Raw genomic sequence first — 27,093 nt, 5'->3', positions numbered from 1 at the left:
CAGGATGTAAATATAACCAAAGCAACTGATATGCAAAAAATATATTCAATGACGTTCCTAGATTTTCTTCTAGGGTGTTTTATTGTTTTGGGTTTTACATTTAAGTCTTGGATCCATCTTGAGTTAATTTTTATATAAGGTGTAAGTAATGGGTCCAGTTTAAATTTTCTGTATGTGGCTACCCAGTTCTCCCAGCACCGTTTATTAAATAGGGAATCCTTTCCCCATTGTTTGTTTTTGTAAGGTTTGTCAAAGATCAGATGGTTGTAGATGTGTGGTCTTACTTCTGAAATCTCCATTCTGTTCCATTGGTCTATGGGTCTGTTTTTGTACCAGTACCATGCTGTTTTGGTTACTGTAGCCTTGTAGTATAGTTTGAAGTCAGATAGCGTGATGCCTCCAGCTTTGTTCTTTCTGCTTAGGATTGTCTTGGCTATACGTGCTCTTCTTTGGTTCTATATGAATTTTAAAATAGTTTTTTCTAATTCTGTGAAGAACGTTAATGGTAGTTTAATGGGAATAGCATTGAATCTGTGAATTACTTTGGGCAGTATCGCCATTTTCACGATATTGATTCTTCCTATCCATGAGCATGTGATGTTTTTCCCTTTGTTTGTGTCCTCTCCCATTTCCTTGAGTAGTGGTTTGTAGTTCTCCTAGAAGAGATCCTTCACTTCCCTTGTTACCTGTATTCCTAGGTATTTTATTCTCTCTGTAGCAATTGTGAATGGGAGTTCATGATTTAGCTGTCTGCTTGCCTTTTGTTGGTATATAGGGATCCTGGTTACTTCTGCACATTGATTTTGTATCCTGAGACTTTACTGAAGTTGCTTATCAGCCTAAGAAGCTTTTGGGCTGAGATGATGGAGTTTTCTAGATGTAGGATCATGTTATCTTCAAACAAAGACAATTTCACTTCCTGTCTTCCTATTTGAATACCTTTTATTTCTTTCTCTTGACTGATTGCCCTGGCCAGAACTCCCAATACTATATTGAATAAGAATGGTGAGAGAGGGCATCCTTGTCTTGTGCCAGTTTTCACGGGGAATGCTTCCAGCTTTTTCCCATTCAGTATGATATTATCTGTGGGTTTCTCATAAAAAGCTTCTATTATTTTGAGATATGTTCCTTCAATACCTAGTTTATTGAGAGTTTTTAATATGAAGGGATGTTGAATTGTATCTAAGGCCTTTCCTGTATTGAGATAATCATGTGGTTTTTGTCTTTAGTTTTGTTTATGTGATGAATGACATTTATTGATTTGCATATGTTTAACCAGCTTTGCATCCTGGGGATGAAGCCAACTTGATTGTGGTAGATAAGCTTTTGGATGTTCTGCTGGATTTGGTTTGTCAGTATTTTATTGAGATTTTTTTGCATCGAAGTTCATCAGGGATATTGGACTGAAGTTTTCTTTTGGTTGTTGTATCTCTGCCAGGTTTTGGCATCAGGATGATGCTGGCCTCATAAAATGAGTTAGGGAGGAGTCCCTCCTTTTCAATTGTTTGGAATAGTTTCAGAAGGGTTATCAGCTGCTCTTTGTACCTAGGGTAGAATTAAGCTTTAAATACATCTGGTCCTGGGCTTTTTTTTATTGATAGGCTATTTATTACTGCCTCACTTTCAGAGCTTGTTATTGGTCTATTCAGGGATCCAGCTTCTTCCTGATTCAGTCTTGGGAGTGTGTATGAGTTCAGGAATTTATCCATTTCTTTTAGATTTTCTAGTTTATTTGCATAGAGGTGTTTGTAGTATTCTCTGATGGTTGTTTGTACTTCTGTGAGGTCAGGGTGGTATCCTCTTTATCTTGTCTGTTTGATTCTTCTCTTTATTTTTGACAAAGCTGACAAAAAGAAGCAGTAGGGAAAGAACTCTATATTCAATTAATGGTACGGTATATCTGGCTAGCCATATGCAGAAAATTGAAACTGTTCCTGTTTCTTAATCCATATACAAAAGTCAACTTAAGATGGATTAAAGACTTAAATATAAAACCCAAAATTATAAAAACCCCATAATACAATATAGGCAATATCATTCTGGACACAGGAATGAGCAAAGATTTTATGAGAAAGACACCAAAAGCAATTGCAACAAAAGCAAAAATTGGCAAATGAGATCTAATTAAACTAAAGAGCTTCTGCACAGCGAAAGAAACTACCGTCAGAGTGAACAGGCAACCTACTGAATGGGAGAAAATTTTTTCAATCTATCCATATAACAAAGGTCTAATATCCAGAATCTACAAGGAACTTAGACAAATTTACAAGAAAAAAGGAATCCCATTAAAAAGTGGGCAAAGAACATGAACAGACACTTCCCAGAAGATATTCATGTGGCCAATAAACATGAAGAAAAGCTCAACATCACTGACCATTAGAGAAATGCATATCAAAATCACAGTGAGATACCATCTCATGTCACAATGGTGATTATTAAAAAGTCAAGAAACAACATGCTGGTGAGGTTGCAGAGAAATAGGAATGCTTTTACACTGTTGGTGGGAATGTAAATTAATTCAACCATTGTGGAAGATGGTGTGGTGATTCCTCAAAGATCATTACTGTGTATAGACCCAAGGGAATATAAGTCATTCTGTTATATATGCACACGTATGTTTATTACAGCACTATTCACAATAGCAAAGACATGGAATCAACCTAAATGCTCATCAGTGATAGACTGGAAAAAGAGAATGTGGAACATAAACACCATGGAATACTCTTCAGCCATAAAAAGGAATGAGATCATGTCCTCTTCAGGGACGTGGATGGAGCTGCAAGCTATTATCCTCAGAAAACTAATTCAGGAACAGAAAACCACCACATGTTCTCACTTGTAAGTGGGAGCTGAACAATGAGAACACATGGGCACAGGGAGTGGAATAATACACACTGGGGCCAGTCAGAGGGTTGGGGGGCAAGCTGAAGGAGAGCATTAGGAAAAATAGCTAATGCATTCTGGGCTTAACCCATTTATGCCTAGTGTTCCGTTTCTGGGATGCTAAGCATGTGGAAGTTATTTATATCCTGCTCAAGGTCATCACCAAGGTCTGATTTTTCACATTCAACAAATTGCAACCTCTGGCATAAATGGGTTAATACCTAGGTGATGAGTTGATAGGTGCAGGAAACCACCATGGCACATGTTTACCTATGTAAGAAACCTGCACATCCTACACATGTACCCTGGAACTTAAAACATTTAAAATATATATGTATATATATTTAATATGGAATTTTAAAAATTACTAATGAGTTATTTTATCTGAGTAATTTTGCATCAATATGCTTTTATTATGGAAGAGAAGATTCAATGAGTACAAAACCGCAGATAGATGTGTCAGAAGATCCCTCAATATAATAAGGCTTAGCGTTCTGTGTCATAATTGCCTGTTTGTATTCCTCTCTGGTCTTTAAAATTCATTAGGGAAAGGATCAACTCCGTCTTACTAAACATTTGATTCCCTATGTATTACACTATATATGACAAATAATAAGCCTTCAATAAATATTTGTAAAATAAAGAATATTGTGTAATATATCATGTGGTATTATTTTATTGATGTGTTCTTTGAAGTGTTGTTACCTTTGTGCCCTTAGAGGCTATGGTGGACCCTCAGGCCATTTATGTTGGATGATTTAGTGGAAAAGAGATTAGACTTTTATATTTTATTCGTTTATTTATTTATGTTTTAATCTTGTGTGAGCCTATAGAGGCCAAGATAGGGCTCAGAGTTAAAAACAGTAGTGTTCTAACTTTCAGAACTACTAAAAATGAATTAGCTATCAAGGGAAATCCTGAGTGTTTTGATTGCAGTGGTTCCTCAAAGCCTGGAGGACCGAAGCTTTGAAATGCTGCCCAGTGTGCCTCACCTCTGTTGAGTATAGTGAGGAACATGAGCTAAGGAGTGGATTAGATGAACTCTTAAGATTTTTTCCAATTTTACGGTTTGAATTTATGAGCGAGTAAGTGAGGAATGAGCCCAGGGACTTTGATTACTTTGCTGAGCAGTAAATTGCTGTTTTCTTAGCTTTTCTGGAATGTATATTTGGGTTTTAATGTAATGTCTTTTCAGCACTGGAAATAAACAGATTTATGACCCTACATTTTCACATGTAAACTTCCAGTTCCTTTAGTAAAATGCTGGAATTTGCTTGGCTGTAACACTGTAACAATTTCCTGGCAGTTTTGCATTGTATTACAATTCAACTTTTCAGATCAATGGTTCAGTCCAGTTAATAGGCAGAAAACTATAGCTATTCCTTGGAACTGACATAGGGAAGTTGGTTTCTTTCTGAGGAAAGACGTGACACTCTCTGATGGATATGCCAAAATACCAGTTTCAGTAAAATTTGCCTGGTTCCTTTCAGACAGCAAATGGAGGTAGTTAATTTGTACATATGTAGATTTCTACAGTAAACAAAGGAAAAATATGGAATATGCATTCTTTGTTTTTTAATGTTGTTGGAATATAAGATTTCCATATTTGGTTAATCATCAAATCATTCAATTCCATGCAGAGTACTCTTTTCTGAAATAATCGTCTTGATGGATTAGACTTAGATGTCTACATTTTTTATTACATATTCTAAATTATCTATAGGTACACTTTGAAAATTATACATTTATCACTATACTAGTATATCTGTTATAAAATGTGAAATATTAAGTGATTAAATATCTTATTTATTAATGTCATAAAATTGTGCCCTACCCAAAATATATTTCAAGAAGATACCGTTTGAAAATAATGTAAAATATTCTTCATGATTATGATTTTATTGCCAAAAGTAATGTTAGAGTCCCTGTTACTGATAATTTTCATGACTTAAATTTTCAACATTTGGAGACAAAATTTTCTGATGTGTTTTAAAATCTTAAAGAATTTCAGTAGATTTTGACACATTTTTGTTAAAAGTATGAAAGTGTCACAGCTTTAGAAGAATTGGGAATAATTACCGATTGGTATTAGGGATGATAATTTTAATAGACAAATTTTAACTGAAACATTTGTTTTATTGATGACTAGGACTAAAAAGAATATTATAGTGGTAGAACCATTTCAAAACATCTGTTTTTAAAAACTTAACATGTTTGACAGAAGTCAGAATAGGGTAATTATAAACTTTGCCATTTTCTTATGTTTGCATCATTAGTATTTGCAAATCCTTGTTTCTTTGCAAGTATATTTTAAACTACTTATTCATTTTATGAGTGTTAGCCTGATTAATTCAGGTAAGATGCTCAAGTCAATTTAAGCAGGCAGATGTGAAAAAGGGAATATGCTGTGCCTTAACCATCTTGTAGGGACTTACTAGCACACTGTACATAACAGATGAACATCTGATAGTGGATCTGATGGGCACACCAATGTTGTTTTGTATGTTAAATAATAGTGGAAATTTTCCATTTAAATTAATTTTTTTTTTTTTTTTGAGCGAGTTTCGCTCTTTTTGCCGAGTCTGGAGTGCAATGGCGCGTAGTTGCAGCTGACTGCAATGTCCGCCTCCTGAGTTCAAATGATTCTTCTGCCTCATCCTCCCAAGTAGCTGAGATTACAAGCATGTGCCACCATGCTAGGCTAATTTTCATATTAGTAGTAGAGACGAGGTTCCACCATGTTGGCGAGGCTGGTCTCAAAATTCCAACTTCAGGTGATCTACCCGCCTCAGCCTCCTAAAGTGTTGGGATTAGAGGCATGAGCCTCTGTGCCTGGCCAATTGTAATTTTATATTAGAAATATATATGGTAGTTACAATACTTTCTTTCCAATGTTCCGATGGAAACCACTGGTTGAAAGGATAGGTCCCAGTGTCAGCTGCCCAGTTGGCAGTTTTGGATAGAATATAAGCTCTATGAAGGCATGGATGAAGTATCCTTCATGGAAACTATGGTAATATTAGTATAGTCACTTGTTTAATGTTTTATAACTTTTTAACTCTTCCAACTTCAATTTCATCTATATCTTTCATAGCAGTCCGGTAAAGTAGTATCAGTTATAGATATCATTCCTACTTTCAGATGAAGTAATTGAGGCTCACTAGCTGTGACTTGCTCAAGGTTACATAAATGATAAGTGACAGAACTGGATTTAAAGGGAAGAGTCCACTTTACTAAACTGCCTCTGTCTTCTAGCCAAGTGTGTTATGTAAAGTAAGTATTCAAACACTGGCCAAGTATATTATTAATCAAGAAAACAACAGAACAGGTTTAAGCAATTTTTTCACTCTCCTCGGTGTCAAAAAGCAGTCAAGTAAAAGATCCAAGATAAATAACTTCAGTTCCCAAAAATAACTTCAATTCCAAAATTTCCCTATGACTACGTAGATCTAATTGGACAGCTGATAAAATGAGTGGGAAATTGAAGAAGGGGTATTTTGAGAATGTGTGGCAACTTAATGGTAATTTTGAAGAAGCAAATGGATAGTTATTGAATCATAATAGTTTTCTAAACTTAAATACTGGGGCTTGATAGTTCTTCAGATTTTAGGAAATTATCTATTTGTTGCAGTAGAAATTGGCATAAATGAATGGAAACTTAAATTATCTCATCTGTGCAAGGCAGTCTTCAGAGACTGATGTTTATATAAGTGAAAACCCTCAAAAAATTTTTGGCTGCATTTCAAGCTAGATAGCGGGGTCAAAACTTCAACTTCTTAATTGGTGATACAACGTCAGAAATCACAAAAGTATTTCACTGGAAAAATGACATACCCGAAAACATTCAAATCAAGAAAATCACAGGGGTACAGTGGATGGTCCTCCTTAAGGTACTGCACACTTGGCTTCCCCACTGGTAAATGCCTCTCTTCTACTAAATTGTTGTCGTGCAGAGTGGCATTGCAGCTCTGTCCTTTTACAGAATAATTTCAGGTTCTAAAAATGATACATAATTTCAGGTTATGAAGACTACAGAATAGTATAAAATAAAATTTTAAAAGGGAAAATAACTCCATCAATTTAATGGAATGTGTAGGGTTTAAGTTATAACAACAAAAACAAAGTTGTTTTTTAGGATTACTCATGTAAATACAGAGTGTGTCTATATTAAGAATTACTGGCTTTATGAATATTAAATAAGACTGGGCATGGTGGATCATGCCTGTAATCCCAGCGCTTTGGGAGTCCGAGGCAGACGAATCACCTGAGGTCAGGAGTTCAAGACCAACCTGGCCAACATGGGGAAACCCTGTCTGTACTAAAAATACAAAAATTAGCTGGGTGTGGTGATGCATGCCTGTAATCCCAGCTACTCAGGAGGCTGAGGCAGAATTGCTTGAACCTAGGAGATGGAGGTTGCAGTGAGCTGAGATCACGCCACTGCACTCCAGCCTGAGTGACAGAGCAAGACTCCATCTTGGGGAAAAAAAAAAAAAAATTAAGAAAACCACAGATGTAAGGATTTGCAATTAGAAAGCTTGAAGGGAAATTTTTGGAACTTTTGGGTCAACCTAAATTTACAGATAGGGAAGCAGCTTTGGAGATGAACATTTGCACTTCTGAAGTAATACTGTGATTTGGACTGTCAGGCATTGTGATATATTGGCATCACCACACCTCTGTTAATTATAAACTTAACTATTCTCAGTGCCTTGTTAATTGTTGAAATGGGACTTGACATTTGTTGTTCTTCCTTTTCTGTTATTCATTTATTCACTCATTCAGTAATTAATTACTTCCTAGTGCCAGACAGTTTTCTAGGTACTGAGTAAACAAAAATCCTGTTGTCACAGTTATGTTTTTGTGGAAAGAACATCCTGGTAGACTATCGTGAAAAATAAATGAGTTAGTATACATAAAACACAGCCCGTAAGATGGAGTCTGTAATTGTCATCCTTGCTTTATTTATTTATTTAGAGAATGGATCTGATTCTGTCATCCAGACTGGAGTTCAGTGGCTGGATCATTGCTCACTGTAACCTCAAAACACCTGGCCTCAAGTGATTCCCCCAACCTTGGGCTTCCAAAGTGCTGGGATTAAAGGCATGAGCCACTGTACCTGGCCATTGCCCCTGTTTTAAAGATGAGGAAACTGAAAGTACAGAGAGGAAAGTGACTTGCTCAGGATCACACAGCCAATGAGTGGCAGAGCAGTCTAGGCTGTCTAGGCCTGAAGGCATTATTCTTTCTTTCTGTTCTGCATGAAAAACCCTAGGCAGGAATGGTAAAAAGACTGAAAGAGCCAAAAAGACTGAAAAAGCCAAAATGACTGAAAGAGCCAAGGCAACATAGGTACCTGAATAGTGGGAAAACACCCATGAGGACTGCTAGAAATTTTAGGCAGCCCTTAAAAGGCCTTGGGCAACAATTTGAACCTGACTCATAGGTCAGTGAATCCTCTGCAACTGTTTTTTTTTTTTTTTTTAAAGAATACAACGGGTAAAACAATGACCTTTGTAACATGTGAACCTGTATTTGAATCCTTTCCTCTTCATTAGAAAGAAATTTTATCCCAAAGAGATTATCATGAGGCTCAAATAATATAGGTGCAAGCCGTTTGGGTTTTAAAAAAGCCTTTTCTGTCATTTCTGGGTATCTCCTGTCAATGATTTTAGTAATTGTTCACCTCTCTGGCTCTTTGTGAGAAGACAAATTGTAGGAAGAAGTCGTGGATGGCGTTGGGTAGAATGCTTAGTTCTAGTTCCACCACCTCCTTAGGTCTTTTTTTTGTCCCCAAGACTATATCATTTCTGTGTTCTCTTGAACCTGTAAGATTTATGAGTAATCTGTACAATATTTATAAAGTATGAAATCTCTCCCATCGTGGCACAAAAGCAGTCATAGACGATGTATAAATGAATGGGCATGCTGTTCTCCAGTAAAACTATATTTATAGAAATAGGCAGCCTTCTCCAATTTTAGTTTGCTCACCCCTTTCCTATAGAACTCAGGTTTATCATATAAAATGTTACACATTATTCGTTTGAATAAATTGTTTACATAATACTTTTTAAATTTGGACATTTTCTAGGACATTCTATTGTTTTTGTTTTTAACTTTTCTTATACTGCAGTGAATGTCTTCCTGTGTGTAGCATTTTGTTTGTGTATGTGTGGCAGTTTCTATAAAGTAGCTCTTAAGAACTTTGGAAACATTATCAGGTGACTGCCTCAAACAGCAGAGGTAGGAGGGAGCATCGGCCTAACCCTACCTGGCCTGCCTTACCAACATGCAACCAAGGAGAAGAGAACAGGATCAAGAGCCAGTGCCAGAGAGAAATACATAATATGGAGTTTAGGCTGCTTGCTATAAAGTTACCATGTTAGACTGTTTTTGATCTACCAAAATAAAGTTTTACATAAGTTAGTGTAAAATTAATTTTATTAACCTTTTTATACAACACACCCTCTCATATTGCTGCCCAACAATGTCCTTGGTCTTTGTTTCCATGGTCTTTGTCTTGAGTAGGATTTTAGTAGGGACGTGAGTAGTTGGGAACTGAACTCATGCTAGTGAAGTCATTCTTCACCAGAAGTAGACATTTGGGCTTCAGAATATCGTGAATGACCAGCCGGGCACAGTGGCTCACACCTGTAATCCTAGCACTTTGGGAGGCTGAAGGAAGCAGATCATCTGAGGTAAGGAGTTTGAGACCAGCCTGGCCAACATGGTAAAACCCCATCTCTACTAAAAATACAAATATTAGCCAGGCCTGGTAGCACACGCCTGTAGTCCCAGCTACTCGGGAGGCTGAGGCAGGAGAATCGCTTGAACCCAGGAGGCGGAGGTTGCAGTGAGCCAAGATCTCACCAGTGCACTCCAGCCTGGGCAACAGAGTGAGACTCTGTCTCAAAAAAAGAGAATATCATGAATATCACCAAAGATAAAAGGAAGATGTGGATATGAGTAGCCCAGAGTAACTTTTCCTGTGCTATATAACATACTGAGTGGTGATTCCCAGGATTCAAGTCCAGATTTTCTGGATTCGAAAGCCATACATTTTTAACTCTTCCCCTAAGTATGATTTGAATTCAGAGAGTCAGATGCAATAAGGTAATTTTAACTTTAAGTGTAGTTTAGTCCACACATTTCTCTAAACTGGGTGTTGGCACACTATAAGCCTCTTTTTGTAAGTAAAGTTTTATTGGAACACAGCCTAGCTCATTCATTTATGTATTCCCTTTGCACTTTTTAGGTTGAGTAGTTGTGACTGAAGTCTTCTAGCCTGCAAGCCTAAAATGTTTACTATCTAGTCCTTCAAAAAGAAATTTGCCAGCCTCTGCAAACAAGCGAAATAATGTGTATCGGAGTAGAGCAGGAGTCCACAAACTACAGCCTCTGGAGCCAAAACCACCCTACTGCCTGTTTTTGTAAATAAAAGTTTTATAGAAACATAGTAAGTCAGAGCCTGAAATTGTCTGTGCCCAAGTCTCTCCTCAGAAATTTAGCACAGCATTTTCCCTTTCTGTCTCCCACATGCTACACAGCCATTCTGGATCATGTGCCCCGCCTCCATGAGGAGATGTTCTAACATGAGGGTGACTAGGCTCTGGAGCCAAAGCATCTTAGTTCAAATCCTGGATCTGTTATTTTTCAGTTCTAACACTGAAATAAGACAAAGGGCCATATGAGTGAAATGAAGTGTAAAGAATATATTTAACACTTAGGTTACTTTAGCTCCCTCATGATCAGAATATGCTAATAAATTGAGAGATTGACAGAAAAAATTGATTCTGTTTCACTGTGGCTCATACCTGTAATCCCAGCACTTTGGGAGGCCAAGGCCGGTGGATCACTTGTCTGGATTTCAAGACCAGTCTGGCCAACATGGCTAAACCCTGTCTCTACTAAAAAAATACAAAAATTAGCCAGGCGTGGTGGCGCGTGTCTTTAATCCCAGCTTCTTGGGAGGTTGAGGCAAGAGAATCGCTTGAACCTGGGAGGTGCAAGTTGCAGTGAGCCAAGATCACGCGGCTGCACTCCAGCCTGGGCGACACAGCAAGACTCTGCTGCTGGGGGAAAAAAAAAAAAAAAAAGTTCATCATTTGTTCTTGTAGTTTTCTGGTGTGGACCTTGTCTCAGTGGAAAAGTATAGTGTGATAGACTGAGGAGAATTCTATTTCTGCCACTTAACAGCCCTGTTGCCTTGGTAAGAGCTCCTTATCTCTGAACTGAACTCCTTTTGTCCTTGGTAAAATGTGGTTACTATCATCTGCATCCTCATAGCCTTCTTGTAAGGATAATGTGAAGTCACTTTTGAAAAATGCCTTGAATGTGCCAGATGCTGTGTTTTTGTTGTTGTTGTTTGTTTTTGTTTTTGTTGTTTTTGTTTTTCCTTGGCCTTCATTCCTGAAGTGTTTTGTTATACACCTTTTGTTTGGTGGCCAAAAATGCTAACTACAGAAAAGTTTGTATCTCTTCTTTTTCTAGAATAATTCTTACAGTGTAACCTCTCAGGGTGAAGTTTTTGTTTTGATTGGCACAGGGTGAAAAGGGGCACATTTCCTGTGAATGAGAGCCATGGAAAATGGACCTGAAATTTGAAAACAGATTTTACTTGGTTTCCTTTTCCCTTATTTGTTTGCAGTATAAAGAAGAGGGCATCAAGGTGACCATTTACTGCAATGAGACAATGACTGGGTGGGTACATGATGTGCTGGGCCGGAACTGGGCTTGTTTCACCGGAAAGAAGGTGGGAACTGCCTCTGAGAATGTGTATGTGAACACAGCACACCTTAAGAATTCTCAGGAAAAGTGAGTTGCTACAAGTGAGATATACGTTTAGTTTTGTTTTATAGTATGTGTGAATATGTGTGTACATTTTTGGAATTTTAATTTGATTATACAAAATGTCTTTGGCTTAGAAATATTTGCCATGCTATATAAAACCTTACTGAAAAAATAAACCAATATAATTGAGAGTATTTTTTCAAAGTATTCCAAAAGTAATGGACCAATGATTTCTTTAAGTGAAATCATGTAATGGACCACAGAATTGCAAATTACTAATAAAGAAAAGCCGTTTTACTTGTTGCCATGTAATAAGGCCATGTCGCATAATACATGTAGATACATATATTTATGCTGCAACAAGTATAGGTGATACTAACTGGGCAACTTTTAAACAAGACCATAAATAACTGGAATCAAAGTTCTTAGTATTTATGCAGCCTGTTGGTTTGCTAGGGCTGCCATAACAAAGTACCACAGACTGGGTGGCTTAAGGAAGGTTGTTTTCTCACAGTTTTGGAGGCTAGAAGTCCAAGATCGAGGTGTTGTCAGGTTTGGTTTCTTCCAAGGCCACACTCCTTGGCTTGCAGATGTCTGCCTGCTTACCGGGTCCCTAAACAGTCTTTTCTGACTGTCCTAATCTCGTCTTCTTATAAGGACATTGGTCATATTGGATTGGGAGCTACCCATATGACCTAATTTTGCTTTAATTACCTCTTTAAAACTCTGTCTCCAAATACAGTCATATGGCTGCAATACAGGGGGTTAGAATTTCAACATACGACTTTTGGGGGGACACAATTCAGACTATAACCTGCAGTTAATGTTTACTGTTAAATGAAATCTGTAACTAACTGTGAACCACACAAACAGGAGATTTCAATTAAGACTTTATTAGTTGTGGAAGGAAGAGATGAAATGTTACCTTTTCTGTTTTATGTAGTTGTAAAAGCCACTAAAAATGTACATGTACAAATCATCCCAAGCCAGGCAACACTAGCAATGAATGACTGCAGCACAGAGGTAAGAGAGATGATTTAAAGGAGAATGAATTGTCTGCAAAAGTGCTGAACAAGATCTAGATTAATTCATCCCCTTCATTTTGAGTTTAGGTTTTAAATAGCTTTGTTTGGCTTGGTCCTAGAGCTATGCATTTCCTTTTAATTTGTTTACTTTGCACCCTACCATTTAGGATATGCTATGTACTATTGTACTCTATTTGATATTCCAAACATTGTCTCATTTAATGAAGAAGCTCCTAACCAGAGTGCTCAGCACCTACATTGCCTCACCTGTGAAATGAGCATGTGGGACTGAATTGCCTTTGAGGTCTCTTTCAGCTCTTAATGATCTGTTATCCCAGAGTAAGATACATTATTTTTAATCTCGTTGATCTTAAACACCAAAAATAATATTATTTAAGACGGAGGATGCTATTTTGTCATTACTTTAATGCACATATCAACACACGAGGTTTTGCTAGATGTTACGATAAAGCAAGGGAAACAGCAGGCTACTGCTCCTCAAATATCTACAGTCAATGAAGTATTGACTCTCATTGGGGAAAATATCTTAAAAGTATTTTATTTACAATTTAAAATATATTATTTTGCCTAAAGAAACAATGAAACAACAATAACTTGTTTTTGTTATTGTGTTAGTGTAGTCATACATATGATACAGTTTTATAATCTGCTTGATGAAGGTACCTCTCTGGTTTTTTCACACTTTGCAACAAGTGGGAAAGAACTTGTTTGCAACAAGTGGGAAAGACAAAAACATTAAAACATTATCAACCTGGTTGCACGTTTTTCTGATTATTTTCAGTACTCTCAGGTTCTTAGACCATATCAAAATTCTCTCTCTACACACATGATTTATAACAGAAAGGAAAGTTTGCAGTATGCCTAAAATGTTACTCAGGTTAATTATATCTTGCTTTGCATAGTTGAATGTTTATAGAAGTCTCAGATAGTGAGTCACTCTGAAACCACAGACTCTTTTTTAATAATAATAATATGGTGAGTTCTGTAATTCATAGCATCTAGCACACAGGTATGATAAATGTTTGAATTAAGTGAATAATCAACTCCCTGAATTTTTCTGCTTTGTAAATATGCTCTTTGTGTGTTATGTCTATTTACATAAGTATCCAAGCATTTGGCACAAGGTAAACAAATGTGGCTCAGATTTTAATGTTATTGTGAATCACCTGGGGATCTTGTTAAAAGAAGAAATGCAGATTCTGATTCAGGTGATCTGCACTGAGCACCTAAAGTATGCATTTCTAACAAACTTCCAGGTGTTGCTGCTGATACTGGTTCAAGAACTAAATTCTGAGTAACAAGTATAAGCCAAACGTCCATAAAGTATAATTTATTTTTGCATCATATGGTTATAATGCTTGCATGTTGTATATATGTTGCATACAGGTTTTGCTGTTCTCTTTTTTCATATTAAAAAGGTTATAAAGGTACACTGTAGAAACTGTAGGGGATAGGGGAAAGCTGGGCATCTCATGCCACCACTCAGCGGTAACCATGTTTGACATTTTAAAAAATGCATTTATAGTGTGTGTGCGCGTGTATGTGTGTGTGTGAGTGTGTGTGCACATACATATGTATGTATATATTATGCATACACATTAATATGCATATATACATATATTACTGTCCAAAAGTTGATAAATTGATTATGATTATGTATAAACTTTGGTTTCTTCTTATATTTAATATAGTTGTGAGCACTCTTCCATATCATTAAATAACTTTCTAGACATTTTTAATGAATATATTATATAGAAAATGAAATATTAATCGGTTCCTTATCCTTGAATATTTATTTCAGTTATTTACAATCTATTAGTAGTTTAAAAGTACTTCATGGAAAATCCTTATACATGCATCTTAGTTAACTTGAACTTTTATTTTTAGAGAAGACATGCCAGGCTCTTCTAGGCTATTGATACATATTGCCAATTACCTTCCTGAAAGATTGTACCACTTTCCACTTAAGCACAGAGTGTGATGCCTGTTTTAATTACTCTATTTACATCAGTAAGGACTGTATCTGAAATGATCTCATTTTGGGGGACAGGTATTCTAATAGGCTCTACAAATATGACCACAACTTTGTGAAAGCTATCAATGCCATTCAGAAGTCTTGGACTGCAACTACATACATGGAATATGAGACTCTTACCCTGGGAGATATGATTAAGAGAAGTGGTGGCCACAGTCGAAAAATCTCAAGGTAATAAAGCACACATTTTATCATTAATAAAAATATGAATGCTGAATACCATCCTCCTTCCTAACCAGTCCTACTGGTGTTGCTCGCCGTTTTATTGGTCGTCCCAGTTGTAACTTTTTATGTGATCTGTTAACAATCTTTCTCTCCTATTGATACATGTTCTGTCACTTTCCAAGTCCTATTTATGAGTTTTTCTTTCACATGTCTGTTGTTTCCATTGCCCCCTTTCCATTTTCTACACTCTGGCATGGAGCTTTGTCCTGTTTCCCTCATGCTGTGGATTAGCCTCCTGCCTGTAACCGCCTGAGGGGTTCTTCCTGCTTGCCGCATAAGGAAAGACCATGGCAATGTAGTAGGGAAAGAGCTTGAGAGATACTAGGCTGGCCACGCCACGTGGGGGATGGAGTTCATATTCAAATTATCTTGTCCAAAGCTCAGAGGTAGGAGATGGAATTGAGTGAAGTAGGAAATATTAAAGCAGATATTATAGTCTGGCTGCCTGATTTTCACTAGCGGTTTTGTATATAAATTAGTTCTGTTCTAAGAATCCAGTGACATAATAGAAACTCTCAAAGATTCTTAGCTTGTGATATAGGGAGTCTGTGAAACTGCTGAAATTACAGACAACATTTATTGTTTATGAGCATTTCTGAATCTAGAGCTTTCACTAGATTTGTAAAGAATGTGGGCCAAAAGATTAAGAGCCAATCATGTGTCTTTTACTCAAAATGTTTGTAATTCTCACCTTTTTATCCCCCAAACTCCTTTTTCTCTCTCTCCATTTTCACAGTGTTACTGGAAAGGGGTCCTGATCCAGACCCCAAGAAAGGGCTGTTGGATCTTGTGTAGGAAAGAATTTAGGGCGAGTCCTCAGTGCAAAGTGAAAGCAAGTTTATTAAGAAAGTAAAGGAATAAAAGAATGGCTACTCCATAGACAGAGCAGCCCTGAGGGTAGCTGGTTGTCCATTTTTATGGTTATTTCTTGATTATATGCTAAGCAAGGGATGGATTATTCATGCCTCCCCTTTTTAGACCATATAGGATAACTTCCTGACATTGTCATGGCATTCTTTTTTTTTTCAGAGTCTTACTGTGTTGCCCAGGCTGGAGTGCAGTGGAGCAGTCTCGGCTCACTGCAACCTCCGCCTCCTGGGTTTAAATCATTCTCTTGCCTCAGCCTCCCAAGTAGCTGGGATCACAGGCGTGATCAACCAATGTTTGTATTTTTAGTTGAGACAGAGTTTCGCCATGTTGACCAGGCTGATCTCAAACTCCTGACCTCAGGAGTTCCTCACTCCACCCACCTCGGCCTCCCAAAGTGCTGAGATTACAGATGTGAGCCACCGCGCCTGGTCTGTCATGGCATTCTTAAACTGTCTAGCACTGGTGGGAGTGTAGCAGTGAGGAAGACCAGAGGTCACTCTCATCGCCCTCTTGGTGTTGGTGGGTTTTAGCTGGCTTCTTTACTGCAACCTGTTCTATCAGCAAGGTCTTTATGACCTGTATCTTGTGCTGACCTCCTATCTCATTCTATGACTTAGAATACCTTAACTGTCTGGGAATGCAGCCCAGTAGGTATCAGCCTCATCTTACCCAGCTCCTATTCAAGATGGAGTTGTTCTGGTTCAAACACCTTTGACAACAACATTAAGCCTCAGTTTTCACATTGTTTTTGTTTTGTGTGTGCAATGATGGGCAAATCTCTACCTTATGGGATGGTAGAAAAAAGGAACTTAATATTGAAATGACTGTTTTGTGCCAGATAATTGCTTTAAACTGTATCAGCATCTTATTTAGTCCTGTTGATGACATGGATGTTATCTTCATAACAGCTGCCATTTTATTAAGGACTTACCAGAAAAAGGCACTGTTCTGAGCACTTGTTACCCATCATTACATTGAATTTTCGTAACAACCCTTTGAGGTAAGCATGATTATAACCACTTAAATAGAAGTTAACTGTAGTTTCGTATTGTTAGGTTCCTTGCCAAATGTTACACAGATAGTAAGTGATAAAATCATATGCCCTGAAATTACACTGCACTGCCAAACTTAAATTTCTTTTTTATCCTTTATATTCTTAGGTTTAAACAAGGCAACTAGTTAACACATACTGGATTTTGTCCACAGTTCCTGGCTCATAACTCCCATAGGCCTTGTTACTTTCTTTTAATGTGGGGGCACATTAGGCCTCACAAAACAGAATCTCTCTCTCTCTCTCTTCTTCCGCCCTTCTCTCACCTGCCCAGGGCAGCACTCTAATCTTCCCCTGCCTTTCTGATCTTGGGTCATAGGACTTTCATTTCCAAAGATGTCCTGTGTCATACCCTAAAGGAAAGAACGCTGCAGAGAGAGGCTAAGAAGAATCTGAACAGACAGGTCTGGCTGTGTTTACATCATACCCTTTTTGTCCAATCACATCTCTACATGGTTGTCAATTGTGCCTATTCAGTGTAGTCTCCATATAAGGCTCACAAAGACAGGGTGCAGAGAGTTTCCAGATAACTGAACATGTGGAAGTTCCTGGAGGGTGCTGTGCTCAGGGAGGGCATGGAAGCTGTGTGCCCCTTCCCTCATACCTTGCCCTACTCATTTCTTCATCTGTTTCATTTGTAGTATCTTTTATAATAAACCAATAAACATTAGTATTTCTCTGCGTTCTGTGAGCCACTCTAGCAAAGTAACTGAACCCAAGAAGGGTGTCATAGCATCCCCACATTATAGCTGGTTGGTCAGAAGCACAGGTAAACAACCTAGGGCTTTCAATTGGCATTGGAAGTAGGGGGCTGTTTTGTGGGACGGAGCCCTCAACCTGTGAGATCTGGTGCCATCTCCAGGTACACAGTGTCAAAACTGGATTGGGGGACACCCAGCTAGTAGCCACTGTGAAAATGGTTGCTTGCTTGATATGTGGGGAGAAACCCACATGCATTTGATCACAGAATTCTTTTGTGTTGATAGTTGATAGTGTTCAGTGAGAGATTAAAAAAAAAAACTGAGTTTCTTCTTCAACATACTCTCTCAATGTGAAACCACAGAAACTATTTCTATTCAAAGATGGAAATAGTTTGCATCTTAGTTTTTAGTTATATATCTTAGAAGAAATGTCCAAGCTTTGTTTTTTCTCTCACCCCATATATAAAGTTACCTATGAGGCATAGATTTTTATGATCCTTGATTATTTAGACTTTGTCCAGGTTGTATGTTTTATAGCATTACTGTAACTTCTATTTGTTATAGTAATTTTTGTATGCATCATTTCTCTTAACATTGTCTTCCATATTGTTAATGACCATCCCATATTTATCTCTGTATCATGTATATCTTCAACCAATGTGACTGGTTTAGGAGAAAAAAAATTAGTGAACAATTAACTAGCATTTCTCTAGTCTATACAATTGTCAGGGTTACAGTTGCTATTCTTGAAGAAATCATTGTTGTTTTTCTCTTTGTTTCCTCTCAGTTCCATTTTGTCATGTATTCTTAACCTGTGTTATATATAAGAGAAGTTGTGACAGACAGGACCAGTTGTGAATAGATGCAGAGGGTATGAAGTAGCCCAGAAAGAATCTTTGCCATTGACTAAATTTTAGCCTAGTAAAAAACATCTGGTAACCACTGAAAAACTAGAACAGTGTGATATGACAATGCCCAGTTGAATAAGAAATTCAAGTAGTTTGTAGTAACAAAAAATAATTGTTACCACATTGTGACTGTAGTGCCCTCACAAAAAATTTGAAGGAGCAGAGAGAGAGAGGAAGTGAGTTTTCGCTGGGGGCTGGTGAGGGAAGGCTACTTTATGAGCAGTTTTTAAAATTAGAAGTTAGGGAAAAACTCTTAGGGGAGTTTTAAGTGGTGAGTAACAGGTGCTTGAGGTTACAGGAGCAGCAGCATAAAGACATAGAACAGAGAGGCCATTTGGCAGTCTTCGGGAAACTCCGAGAAGTCGAATGTGTCTAACGCTGTGGTGTGTTTCTCTCTCTCTCTCTCTCTCTCTCTGTCTCTGTATGTGTGAAATCGCTAATATAGAGAAGCTGTTAGAACAATTTCTCACTTCCCAAAAATGTCTGTTCATTCATGGGCCTAGGCACCTCTCCTTTGTGTGTCTTACAGCCCAACACTATCATATAAGGTGTGGTTCTATAATGAAACAGTTTTATCTGTTGCTTACGGAGCTAGTCAGCCTATGTTATGTTTATATTACTGGTTGAGGGTGTCCAGGTTCTTGGCGTTTTGAACAAAGAATTGGACAAAATGTACAAATGAAGCAAGGAAAGAATGAAGCAACAAAAGCAGAGATTTGTTGAAAATGAAAGCACACTCCACAGGATGGGAGTGGGCCTAAGTAAATGACTCAAGGCCCTCGTTACAGAATTTTCTGGGGTTTCAATACCCTCTAGAGGTTTTCCATTGGTTACCTGGTATATGCCCTATGTAAGTGAAGAGGGTGGAGTATACTTACAAAGTCATTTACTAGGTATGAGCCCTGTGTTAATGGAGAGGATGTTACTCCTGGGGGTTGTGGCCTGTGTAAATGCAGAGGATGAAGTGAAGTTACAAAGCGGTTCACATTCCTGCCACTGCTGAAGTGTTGCCATTTTATTTAGTTCTAGGAAGTCAGCATGAATTGGCCTTATGTTCCCTGCCTCCAGACCCTATTCTCCTGCCTCACATAGACCTTGTTTTTCCTTTGCCAACTTCACTTCTTTTACAGCCACCCCACTACCAATGTGTCTGTCTCCTAAGTCAAACATCAGTGATTCCTCTGTTTTTTCTAAACCCTTCTTATATCTTCTACTTCTCATCTCTTTCTTGGTCAAAAATCTTTCAAAAGTGAGTAAGAATGCAGCTATTCAGGCAAACTAAAAATAACATCATAGTGATACACAAAACCAGTGTGATTTCACAAGGGAAAATTATCAATACTAGATACTGAAAAAGAAACAGTGAATGAAAGCCATTTACAGAACTCTGTTGTATAATTGACACATTGAATCACTCACAGAACAAGTGCTCTTTGGGTCTGAATCTAGATCCTAGCTAGTCTGGTAGCTGAAATCATAGAATTGTAATAGAGTTTAGAAAATCATCCTCAAATGAAAGATTATATGTTGATATCAAATGTGTATTTCCTTTCTAGGCCCAAACCTGCCCCACTTACTGCTGAAATACAGCAAAAGATTTTGCATTTGCCAACATCTTGGGACTGGAGAAATGTTCACGGTATCAATTTTGTCAGTCCTGTTCGAAACCAAGGTAAAAAAGAATTCTAAGTTTTTTATTAATTTGTTCTGAACTATTTATTGAACATTTGCTCTGTGATGGATTTTGGGGATACCTAGATGGAATGGGCATGATCCCCTTATTATAGAAATAGAAAATAGATGGCCTATGAATTATTCTTTCCTTTTATATCCATAGCAGACTTTGGTTAAAAATTTTCTTTTCAACTGAGCTTAGCATTTCCTCAGTGCTTTTCTCAATATATTTTCCAGGTAGCTAGTGACAATCAGAGTGATATGTAAGACAAACTCATTTGCCCTCCTAGTAGGAAAGATTCTAGTAGAAGCAAAGAATTGTATGCCATTCTGCAAGTGGTTTGTTGGAATCTTTGTTTGCTATCTGTCCCTCTATTCCCCCACCCCCATTAATTTAGTCATTAATTACTACATGAACCCATAAAATAAATCCTTAAATTATTCTCCTGGTAGACTTTTTGAGCTGTGTAAGGACCTTTCAATTCACTTTACATTAAAATATGACATGTGATGGTAAGTATTAACCCAGCTTCCTGAGTGATGGCGTGAGGGCAGAGCTCAGGTTCATGAAAATATTCCTATCATTGAATTTTACCAGTTATTTTCAGAAATTTGATAACATTTGATTTCATAACATGTCCTCTAACTGCACTTGATAGCAAATTATCTTTTTATCCTGAGTTGTAGCCCACAGTGACTTGGAGAATCTATGCAATACTCAAGTGTATTACTTCTAAGCTCATTTTGAAGATAATACTACCCATGACTGATTTGTTACTATAAAATAGGTTTAGTATTTGCTATCTGGAAACATTCTGATTAGTGTCTCCTGGGAGGATTATAAATTTATAATACCCAAAGATAAACTGTTGTTTCCCTTTCGTAAAATTCTAGTGATAATCAGTCTCTGCCATGTCTTATTTTCATCACTTGCCCTTCAAGCTCCCATCTCACTGAATTCTTGCAGTGTTCTGAATGTTGAGAGTCCGAAGTAGGTCTTATAACAGCCAGTGAGCAACATTTCTCTTCTTCAGACACCAAGGGTCTCATCTCTTTGCTTTTCTACCAGTTATTCTAGGCTCTTCAGCTCTAAAGAAAGTATAGGTCCTGAAATCTTTCCCTACCTTCTCAGTTTCCTGGGAAGGCTTCCTTGGAAAGTGGGATTGGAAATAAGATAAATTTGAACATAATCGAGAAATGAATGCAAAGTGAAATTGAAGGGTCCATGTTAAGAGATTGCAAGTTACGCTATCACCAACTAGATTTTTTATGTCTATTTGAGAGGATTAATTAATAGTGCATATCATGTGTTGACTTGATCATTGAGGTCCTGGCACATGGTTAGCATTGCTATAATGTGAGCTACTGATATTACAGTGTTGCTTCTTGTGTTGTTACTGGAACATCTAAAATGTGTTAGGATTTTTTTTAATGGCAGAGAAAATAAGGACTAATATGACATAGTCCTTGTTCTGGTGATTTACAGTTTAGCAAGACATGCAAGCAAAACATTAAAATATGATAACTACTTTAATAAAGCATTTTTTAAATTCACTGGCAACATAAGAGATGGTAGAAAAGTTTAGCAAACCCTTCCCAAAAGATATGATTGACAAGTTATATGAGATAATAATTCAGGTAAAGGAAATTAGACTTTCTAAAGCCAAATTATTTGACATTGGTTTTCATATACCTTGGTAAAAGCTATTATTTTCTCCAATGTTCTTTATTCTCTGACTGTTATAAATAAGATTTGTACAGAGAAATGGCAATTTCAAAACAGAGGGCTTTGATGGATTAATTGCTTTTGAATTGATCCCTCATCTACAGTATCTTGGCAGGTACTTGAGAAAATAATGTACTTAGAGGTTCCTCTTTTGACTTTCTTTTGGTATTCTATACTGTAAGTTGGGGAAAAAAGTATTTTCTCTTCCTGCTAATTGGGCTACTTGAAAATTCCCACCAACTTTGCCAATACCAGTGTTCTGTATAACCCAGATTTCAGAATTAGCTGCAATTAAGGGAATTCACAGCTTTTCTCTAGTCAGAGAGCAAATTGAAATTAAAGAAAAAAGAAATAGTGGGAGGACAAATGAGGTCTTACCTTTACACTTGGAAACAGATTTAAGAACAAGCCTTATAGCTAGATTTATTAATACTTTGAGGTATGAGAGGGAAGAGAAGCTTAGAAATAGGGCAGAATGGGCTTTCTTTGTTCTTCTCCCAGCTATACTGTTTTTATTTATTTTTGTATTTTTAAGAGAGAAGGGAAGTGTCTCTCCTGGGTCATATTAACTAGGAAATACAGAGCGTTTTCATAATGCATGAAGTCTAGTCCATTTAAGTCTGGTTTCAAAATGCTGTTTATACTATTTGAGCAGGAAGGCAGAGACCTTAAACTGCTCCACCCAATTCATTTTACACAAAAGATTTAAAAAAAAAAAAAAAACAGTGTCAAAAGGTCAAGCGCACAGTGTTGCACAACCAATGAGAGGCAAAATAAGAGAAGAGGGAAAAAAAAAAAAAAAAAAAGAATCCTGACTCCTGACTCCTAGTGCAGCATGTTCTTCACTGGTGGAAGGTACTGCTGAATATAGTTATACCATATGAAAATAACACTATCTATTTGAGATTGTAGAAATTTGATTACTGCAGAGCTCTGGCTGGGCTAGAATCACTTCTTATTCTTTATTGCATTGCAGTATTCTTAAGAGATAAATGGTTCTTTTAGAATCAGATTGGCCTTGGCTGTTGAAATGAGGCATTAATTCCCTTGGTAGCTGACACATTCTTACAAGTCAGGGGCCTGATGAAGGTTATCTTTTTCCCTTGTTCCTGTGATTACTCTGTAAATAGAACACATTCGGAGCCCTTGAATGCACTTGTGGCCTGTCCCTCCCACAGTGATCGATGGTTAGATAATGCGAATTTAATGACCAGTACTGAGAGAGATTATTTCCATGGCTGCTATGGGCCGAGAAAGCTGGATAGTCAGAAAGGGACCCTTTCCAGACTCTCCTGGGATGTGTTATTTCTTTGACATTGGTTTCCTTTCATGAGGCGCCAAGGTGTATTTGTAAGTTGTCCAGTATTGTACAACTAATGAGGGGCAAAACAAGAAAGCAGGAAAAAAAAAAAAACAAAAAACACAAGAATCCTCACTCCTAGTTCAGTGTGTTCTTCACTGTTGGAAGGTACTGCTGAACATAGTTATATGTTCAGTGTGCAATGTACAATGTTGACATTCTATCATTTGAAGGATGGGTCCTAAGATAGTATCATCTGCATGGTTTTGAAAACAAAAGATACAAGCTAATTTTGCTCTGTCTAGTGACTACGAGACAGGGAGAGAAAACCTGAACATTGGTTAAAGTAGACATGGACCCATAAATTGAAAAGGACACTAATCCTGCCTTAGGAGACAGTAAGGCACTTGTCCCTGCTATCTATTAGCTGTGTGTCCTTGGACAGCTCATTGCTTCTTTCTGAGCCACCTTTACATGTTATCAAGTGAGCAGATTGTACACTAGATGAATTCACAGGGCCTTCTTCCAAGTGCTTTTCTAATCTTCATAATTTAGATAATCTCTCAGTAGGAAAACAGTGTATAATATGGTTAATCTGAGATTTTTAGGGGGAGAATTTTAGGGAACATCAGAAATGGCAATAGTTAAAAGGAAACAGGGCTCAGACTGACTTCTGTCTATAACTTCACGTGGTAGAAGGAATGAGAGTTCTCTCTGGAGCTTTTTGTATTAGGTCACTAATCCCAAAAGCCCCACCTCCTAAGACCATCACTTTGGGGATTGGGGTTTTAACATGATTTTGGAGGGACATAAACCTTCATCTCATTGCATTAGAGGTATTTGAAAGCTCAGCTCACATGTATTCCTCCACAGTTTTCTCCCAACCTGATGGCTTTTAATGTTGCAGACATAAATCCTTTCATCATTATCAAGAATATTGCCAAAAGCTTCTCAGAAATTATGAGGGGATTTTTTAGTTTCTAAAATATTCTCAAAGAAAATCCCATGTACTAATGTTTGCCTTTTGATGAAAAATGATGAAATCTTAATGATTGCCTTCATAAGCTCAACAATGCTTGTTAGTTGAGTCTTCTTCTTGTGCTGATTCTTATAAATAACAACATTCAGTATAAACATTAATGTATGTGATTCACTAAGGTTTCTGTATGATTTTCTGTGAGGCTTCAGATGGCTCCTGGATTATGTATCTTTTTTTCATCTCCAGCATCCTGTGGCAGCTGCTACTCATTTGCTTCTGTGGGTATGCTAGAAGCGAGAATCCGTATACTAACCAACAATTCTCAGACCCCAATCCTGAGCCCTCAGGAGGTCGTGTCTTGCAGCCAGTATGCTCAAGGTAAGTGTTGCATTTCAGACACCATTTATGAGCTATTTATCTGTGTGGAGCTGGCTGTTGTTGGCAAAGGCAAAAGGATGGTGCAGTAAAGAGAGCACAGTGTCTATAGTCAGAAAACCTGGGTGCAAGTCTGGCCCTGTAACTTATTAATGGATGGTTTCTCATGGAATTCACTGTACCATCCACCAAAATGTCAATAGTTACTATATATTGAGTGAGCGCTGCCTCTTACATATATTGCCTAACAATGCTCAAAACTCTGAGAAGTAGTAAGTATAATCCCTATCTATGGACGGGGAACAGGAACAAAGAAATTTTTCTAATCATTTGAAGGTCTCACAGCTTTTAGCACTGGAGTTTCACTTCTAATTATCATCTCCAAAACCCAACTTTTTTTAAAACCATACTTACACTGGTTTCTCTCTGGGAGAATTTTAAAATTCTGTACTTAGGGCTGGGCGCAGTGGCTCATGCCTATAACCCCAGCACTTTGGGAGACTGAGATGGGTGAATCTCTTGAGTCCTGGAGTTTGAGACCAGCCTGGGCAACATGGCAAAACCCCGTCTGTATTAAAAATACAAAAAATTAGCTGGGCTTGGTGGCGTGCGCTTGAGAATCACTTGAGCCCGGGAGGTCAAGGCTGCAGTGAGCTGATATCATGCCACTGTACTCCAGTTATGAAAAAAAAAAAAAAATTAATTCTGTACTTAGGCTTTCAGATCAGGCTGTATGTGATGTATGTCAAAAACACAGCTATAATTGATTGAGGGAACAACATTACCATTTTAAAGGTTTATGCTGTCAAGCCCAGATTTGGCCACTAGGAATTTCCCAGCTCACCACTGAAACTGCTGATGAGTGATTATTTGCCAGTGAGCCTTTCATTCTTTCTAAAATACGTAATACTAGTTGTGACTTGTAGGCTATAGGGGCTATAGTATATAAGACAGTCTTTATCCTCATGAAGCTTACAGTTAAGTGAGAGATAGAGATTAAATAATTATAACAGTGTGAAGAACAGTGAAGAAAAAGTACAGAGTTATGGATATATATAATAGGGTCAGGACTACGAGGAAGGTAGGAAAGACATTTCAGCCAGAGGTTGTCAGGGAAAAGACTTGCTTGAGAAAGAGCCGAGGTGTGGGGTCTGGCTGCTTAGCAATGACCATAATACATAACTTTTGCTATTTTTACATGAAGTAACTAATTTAACCCTATGAGGAAAGTACTACTATCATCTAGATTTTACAGGTAAGTAAGCAGAGATACAGAAAAGTTATACTCTTCACACAGCTTTGGCTTTAAACCTATGTAGGCTTCAGAGCCTCCCCACTTAACCACTTTGCCATTGCTACATCCATGTTAGTTGCTAAGTAGATATCTGTTAAGTAGAAGGGGGATGAAAGGATAGTTAGCTAGCTGGAAAATGGATGGGTGAATGAAGTGACGCTTAAGCTAAGGACAACTTTCGGGGTAACATGCAAAGAATAATGGAGCAAAAAAGAAAAAAATAGAAAATGGGATAATCCTTTTTCAACTAAGGGGTAACCATGTGTGTTGTTCATCTTCAGGCTGTGAAGGCGGCTTCCCATACCTCACTGCAGGAAAGTACGCCCAAGATTTTGGGCTGGTGGAAGAAGCTTGCTTCCCTTACACAGGCACTGATTCTCCATGCAAAATGAAGGAAGACTGCTTTCGTTATTATTCCTCTGAGTACCACTATGTGGGAGGTTTCTATGGAGGCTGCAATGAAGCCCTGATGAAGCTTGAGTTGGTCTATCATGGGCCCTTGGCAGTTGCTTTTGAAGTCTATGATGACTTCCTCCACTACCAAAATGGGATCTACCACCACACTGGTCTAAGAGACCCTTTCAACCCCTTTGAGCTGACTAATCACGCTGTTCTGCTTGTGGGCTATGGCACTGACTCAGCCTCTGGGATGGATTACTGGATTGTTAAAAACAGCTGGGGCACCAGCTGGGGTGAAGATGGCTACTTCCGGATCCGCAGAGGAACAGATGAGTGTGCAATTGAGAGCATAGCAGTGGCAGCCACACCAATTCCTAAATTGTAGGGTATGCCTCCCAGTATTTCATAATGATCTGCATCAGTTGTAAAAGGGAATTGATATATTCACAGACTGGAGACTTTCAGCAGCAATTTCAGAAGCTTACAAATAGATTCCTATGAAGATTTTTGTCTTTAGAATTAAAACTGCCCTCAATTTTAATATACCTTTCAATTACCCACTGGCTACTTTTTTCTAAGTATTCAATTAAGTGGGAATATTCTGGAAGAGGGTCAGCTATGAAGTAATAGAGTTTGTTTAATCATTTGTAATTCAAACAGATGCTATATTTTTTAAAATCAATGTGAAAACATAGACTTATTTTTTAATTGTACCAATCACAAGAAAATAATGTCAATAATTATCAAAACTTTCGAAATAAATGCTCATATTTTTAAAATAAAGTTTTAAAAATAACTGTATTATAGAGTTTATGTTTACTTCAGTGAATTTTTATC

At 37.6% G+C, this 27,093-nt stretch overlaps 1 protein-coding gene across 1 annotated transcript in view; it reads left to right on the top strand.

The window, feature by feature from the left end:
- The window catches only part of CTSC (cathepsin C), a 40,087-nt gene extending 13,341 nt beyond the window's left edge, over positions 1 to 26,746 (top strand). Inside the window, 5 exon segments of the mRNA NM_001195651.1 lie at positions 11,531 to 11,697; positions 14,770 to 14,925; positions 20,066 to 20,181; positions 24,435 to 24,566; positions 26,139 to 26,746. Of these exon segments, the coding sequence (NP_001182580.1) occupies positions 11,531 to 11,697; positions 14,770 to 14,925; positions 20,066 to 20,181; positions 24,435 to 24,566; positions 26,139 to 26,641 (1,074 nt within the window). The 3' untranslated portion in view covers positions 26,642 to 26,746.
- Positions 26,747 to 27,093: the final 347 nt, after the last annotated feature.

The sequence above is a fragment of the Macaca mulatta genome, chromosome 14 (genome assembly GCF_049350105.2).
Source record: "Macaca mulatta isolate MMU2019108-1 chromosome 14, T2T-MMU8v2.0, whole genome shotgun sequence".
Classification (NCBI taxonomy): domain Eukaryota; kingdom Metazoa; phylum Chordata; class Mammalia; order Primates; family Cercopithecidae; genus Macaca; species Macaca mulatta.
Note: the sequence above shows the minus strand (reverse complement) of the source record. Positions and strands in the feature narration are given on the sequence as shown.